This window comes from Lygodium microphyllum, chromosome 15 (genome assembly GCF_053477565.2).
Source record: "Lygodium microphyllum isolate KBCC chromosome 15, Lygodium_microphyllum_v1.1.10, whole genome shotgun sequence".
Taxonomy (NCBI): domain Eukaryota; kingdom Viridiplantae; phylum Streptophyta; class Polypodiopsida; order Schizaeales; family Lygodiaceae; genus Lygodium; species Lygodium microphyllum.
The window spans coordinates 144,929,505-144,935,504 of NC_141149.1; the positions used below are offsets into that span (position 1 = coordinate 144,929,505).

A 6,000-nucleotide genomic window follows, 5' to 3' on the forward strand; every position below is an offset into this window, starting at 1 on the left:
TGCAGGATATGCAAATTACCAAGGCTGATGCGATTGATGCACTTTTGTTAGTTGATGATGGTGTCACTCAGACTTGGATTGTAGACTCTGGTGCCTCTTTCCATGTAACTCCTTGCTTGGAGTAATTCGCTATGTTCAATGTAGGTAGTTATGGAAAGTATACCTTGGAAATAACCATGATTGCAGCATTGATGGGATTGGCATTGTACACTTGTCTTTAGACAATGGGCAAGAGCTTGTATTGAAAGATGTCAGATATATGCCTGCATCAAAAAGAGTTTACTATCTGTTGGTCAGCTTGACTTGCATGGTTACACTACACTGTTTGGTGGTGGTTTGTGGAAATTGAAAAAGGGTTCCATGCTGATTGCAAAAGGAACCAAGAAGAGCACTTTGTATTGTTTGCACTGTAAAGCTTTGAATGGCAAGTTTCTTGCACTTGCTGAAATTGGTTGTCATTTGGAGTTGTGGCATAAGAGAGTAGGCCATATGAGCCAAAAAGTACTTGATGCCCTTACCTCTTTGAAGAGGGTTGATGGAAAAGACTCTAAACTTGACTTTTGTAATGAGTGTCAGTTTGGAAAGCAAATGAAAAATTCATTTTACTCCGGTGTCTTTCGTAAGTCCAATGTCTTGGACTTAGTGCATTCTGATGTATATAGTATGCCCGTGAAATCATTGGGTGGTGCTGCATATTTTGTCTCTTTTATTGATGATTGTTCCAGGAAGATTTGGGTTTATCTACTGAAAAAGAAAAGTGAAGTGTTTGCTGTTTTTAAAACTTTTCATGCATTTGTGACCACTCAGAAGGTAGAAAGCTGAAATGCTTGAGAACTGATCATGGGGGTGAGTTCACATCTGCTGAGTTTAAGTCCTTTTGTGACTTGCATGGAATTACGAGAGAGCTTACAGCTCCTTACATCCCTTCTTCAAATGGGGTGGCTGAAAGATATAATAGGACTTTATGTGAAAGAGTGCGGTGCATACTGTCCACTGCTAATCTCCCTCATGAATTTTGGGGAGAGGTACTTAAAACCGCAATTCACATTTGCGACCGCTCTCCAAACAAATCCTTAAAAAATAGCATTCCTGAGGAGATTTGGTCTGGCAAATCGGCCTCATATGACCATTTACCAATTTTCGATTGTGATGCCTTTGTGCATGTTAGAGATGAGCTGAGGAACAAACTTGACCCAAAATCCACCAAAGGCATTTTCATGGGCTATGGTGATGAGGGTGAATTTGGTTACAAAGTGTGGCTACCTCAGTCTAAGAAAATTATTCGTAGCCGTAATGTTGTGTTTAATGAGCCAAAAATTCAAAATTGTTGAAAGGAACTTTAGCCTCCAATGAAGACATGAAAATGTCAAATTTCAGAATTTGCAGCCACCTATTACTTCAAATGATGAGCCTCATGGTGCTGTACCACAAGCTGAAACTGATGATCAGCCGGTTACTTTTGAGCCAGATGAAGATGAACAGCAAGTAGAAGCACAAGGAGGTCATGGACAGCAAGATAGACTTGCTAATTATGAAAATGTAGGTGCTGGTAATGAAAATGAAGGTGCTGTACAGCATGAACAGCATGCTCGAAATGGCTTACAACAGCCAATAAATGCTGAAAATAACATACCTCTAGATATAGACCCAATTCCTGAAAATGTATATCATTGGGTACGCAGGTCTACATGTTTAAGAAGGCAGCCACATAGGTATGACCCCTCCTTGCATTATGTGATGCTTACAAATGAGGGTGAGCCTCTTACATATAAAGAGGCCAAGTGATGCAAATTCAGCAATAAGTGGAAGCTAGCTATGCAGGAAGAGATTAAATCTCTGTATGCTAATGATACTTGGGATCTTGTGTCATTGCCCAAAGGAAGAAAGCCTCTTCCAAACAAATGGGTTTACAAAGTATAGATAGTTGATGGGAAACCCAAGTACAAGGCAAGACTAGATGCCAAAGGGTATGCACAAAAGAAAGGGATTGACTTCCAAGAGGTCTTCTCACCTGTTGTGAAGATGACCACTCTAAGTGTACTTTTTGCTCTCACTGCTGTATTGGACTTAGAGCTGCACCAAATGGATGTAAAAACACCTTTTCTTCATGGTGACATTGATGAGGAAATCTACATGAAACAGCCTGAGGGCTTTGTAGTTCCTAGAAAAGAGCAGATGGTGTGCAAACTAAAACGCAGCTTATATGGGCTGAAGCAAGCACCACGGCCGCAGCCATACAGATCATTGTTTGTACATGAAAAAGGATACAAATGGCAGCCCCATCATACTTGTTTTATATGTGGATGATATATTGCTAGCTAGGAAAAGAAAGACTAGCTTGGATGCTCTCAAAGATCAGCTGAAATCAGCATTCTCCATGAAAGATTTGGGGAATGCAAAGCATATTTTGGGTAAGCCTTCTCCATGAAAGATTTGGGGAATGCAAAGCATATTTTGGGTATGAGGATTCGCAAGGATAGAATGAAGAAATTGCTGTTTTTATCTCAAGAAAAGTACATTGAAAATATTGGAGAGATTTAACATGGCTGAAGCTAAGTCTTTTGGGGTGCCCTTACCTCCATATCTTAAGCGTAGTAAAGCCAACAGCCCAAAAGATGGCGTGGAAGCAAATGCTATGAAGGGAGTCCCTTATGCATCAGCTTGTGGCTCTCTTTTGTATGCTATGGTTGCTACTCGTCCACACATTGCTCATGCAGTGGGAGTTATTAGCAAGTTTATGTCAAATCCTGGCAAACCACATTGGGAAGCTATCAAGCGTATTCTTCGATACCTAAAGGGTACACAAAGAAAGTGTATTTGCTATGGGCAGGGTGCACTCAATTTGCAGGGTTATTGTGATCCAAACATGGCAGGTGACTTGGACACTCATAGATCCACTAGCAAGTATGTCTTTACAATTGTTGGTGGGGCCGTTTCTTGGTGTTCCAGGTTGCAGAATATCGTAGCACTGAGTACTACTGAAGCTGAATACATATCAGCTACTGAAGCTTCTAAGAAAACTATATGGTTGAGCAGACTTGCAGAGGATCTCGGCATGTCTATGAGTACTACAGTATTGGGATGTGATAGCCAGAGTGCTGTGTATCTAGCTAAAAATGCCATGTATCATTTACGCACAAAGCATATAGATGTGCAATATCACTTTATCAAACAAATTCTGGAAGATGGTCTAATTACATTGACCAAGATCAAAACACAAGACAACCCTGCAGATGTTCTCGCTAAAAGTCTAAGCAAAGCTCAACATGAGCATTGCATACAACTAGTGGGAGTTGGTTAGAGGTTCACTTTGGGCCTTTAAGTGGGAGGTTGTTGGGATAAAGGCCCTTCTTCACCTCCGTGTATAGTACACGTGCATTATTTAGTTGTACATGTGAATACACCCTTACATGCCCTAAGTATAAATACATTTTATTCTTTGTGTACCAACACATTTTGTTGGTACACCTAAAATCGAATCGCACTTTCACTCTCTCTCTCTCAGTTACTCTCACTCACCTGTTCACTCGTTAAGCTGTGGCTCACACTATCAACAGCTCATGCCCTCTGCATGTCTGAAATTCCAATTACCTAAACCAGTCACATGATACACACATGAATCATAACCATTGTCAAAACCATAAGGGATACATCCACATGTCAAAACCCAACACTTTTTTACCACCAAGGCAAAGTAATGCATAAACTAAGTATAAATAGTGCCTCATAGCAACATGATACTAATGAAAAGCATATATCAACTACAAAACCATGTAACTCATGCAAATGTACTTCTCTTGCATCACTTGCAAATATACATTGCGTACTATCTATGTGTCCAATACATGCCTTGCTAATATACATCACATTCAAATGTATATTCCATGTATTCCATATATGCCAATAGCCTTGTAAATGTATAGTTTCAAAACCTAGGTGCAAACAATAAACATTTGTATACAAATTCACAATGACTAGTACACTAAATAGTGATCCCAATGGCGGAAATACTGTCAACATACAATACATTGGATGCAAACCAAGTATATTCAAGATCCACTATATAAATGAGCTATCCATCACTAGGGGAGTGGAGGTGCAACCTCCCCCTTGAGCATCAAGCAATGCTCTAGACCTTCTATGCTCTGGTAAACCTAAATAAGCCCAATCCAAAGTTAACTCTAACTAAAATAGATCAAGGTAAAGTGCAACACTAAGAATACTCTACCAAGGCACCCTTCTCTATCCATTTTCATCTATCAATAGATGAAACAATACTAAAAATTCACCAAAAAGCACATGGAAACTTTATCTCTAACTCTTCATGCCCTAAAACCTGCACTAGGCTCTAGGCCTTTTTGCCTCTAGAGCATGGAGATCCTTTGTACTTTGATATTACTGCAATTTTATCTTAACCTACATGAAACCTCGCATCCAATTGACTAGCCCCTCATGCATAGCTAAGATGCTAGGAGCACCATACTTTGGAACATTGCAATGTGACTATGCATGGGAATTTGCATACCACTATCCATACCAAGATATTTTCCCATACATACCAAGCATTAGTAGCTGCATTTTTCTCACAACCAACACTATCTAAAGCATTTGCATGACTAGCATTAATACAATGAGTCCCAAACACAGTAGATTGCATATATACATTGCCAAATATGCTAGCTTATGACCCATGTATTAAGCCAACATTAGTATATATAGGATTTTGTATTCTACTTGCCATACCCAAAAAGTGCTTAGATCCTATTACACTAGCTCAACTACTCTATCTCAATCCACCACTTAATTTCCCACCCTCAAATATGTCCCCAAACAGCCTAGAATGCGAGAAAAATAGCCCAGCAGGGAAGATAGAGTTGCATGTAACCTAAAACTATTCGAAACTTGACATTTCACAATATCCTATTTTCAATGGGGCTTTGACATGCAAAAACGAGGTGCCTAGCCCTTAGGCCCTATCCTCATATTTAATAACATTTAATGCCAAATACTGTCATGATCTTCTTCACCGAATAATTCTACCATGTTTTACACACCACCTGATGCCAAAAGGTACAAGCTATCGTGTACCCTAGCAGTAAGGGCAATCACATGTGATTTTCGTGCCTCTATATACGTACGTTCATCGCCTAGTATCTACGTAACTATTATCAATTGCACACAAATAGAAAGGAGGATCGCTGTCACTTACCAAGTTGTCATGGGGGACCTTCCGGCTCTCCGAGACGAAGTCGTCTAAGTCGTGGAAGAGACGTTCGTGAGAATCCCACCAGAGGCTCTCGTCGACTGCGCAAGAGGCAGCTTGTTCGATCGCCCTCGCCACGCTAGCCATGCAAGCAAGCGAGCCCGCGCGGGCGAGAGAGAGTGTGTGTGTGTGTGTGTGTGTGCGTGCGCGCGCGCGCGCTTCCTATTCCCGCCGTTCCCCCACTGCCTTGTTCAATTGTTCGATTGCTCGTTACTAACACTGTGATTTACAAAGTTACTAGGGGTTTTTTCGTCGTACAAATGGCCACCAAAACTACGATAGTTTAGGAGCTGTTCCTATGAGAAAGAAAGGCAGAAATGAGTTCACGTGGCTAGGTTTTGGAAACCAATTATATTGTCAAATAAATAGTCCTTCGAGTTCACTCTATCCAGAATTAGGTAATATGTGCATCAGTTTTGAAATGTCATTACCTTCCTTCGTCAAATTTAATGCTCTATCTCTTTTTTTCGTGAAGATAATTGAATTAAGTAGCAATATTTACATCAGACCATCAGGTCAGCTAAGAAAAATAGAGCAAACACAAATCACCAAGACTCTATTAGAACACACAAATATCACACAGAAAGGATAGTTGGTGTGAAGCGAACAATATCCAGCCAGGGAGCAGCAATGTCAAAAACCATAGAGGATATCTACCATAACACTAAACCACAAACACAGGCCACATGACCATGGATGCCCGAGGCAAAGTAAAAAATAAAAGCATTCCAAGTACA

General features: G+C 40.4%; 1 protein-coding gene across 4 annotated transcripts in view; it reads right to left on the reverse strand.

The window, feature by feature from the left end:
- Positions 1–5,496, reverse strand: part of LOC148025178 (nucleoporin (DUF3414)) — a 210,872-nt gene extending 205,376 nt beyond the window's left edge. For all 4 annotated transcript variants that reach the window (XM_087694951.1, XM_087694950.1, XM_087694949.1 and 1 more), the window contains exon 1: positions 5,210–5,496. In XM_087694951.1, coding sequence (XP_087551077.1) covers positions 5,210–5,350 — 141 coding nt within the window. In that variant the 5' untranslated portion in view covers positions 5,351–5,496. The remainder of the gene's footprint in view (positions 1–5,209) is intronic.
- Between the last annotated feature and the right edge of the window lie 504 nt (positions 5,497–6,000).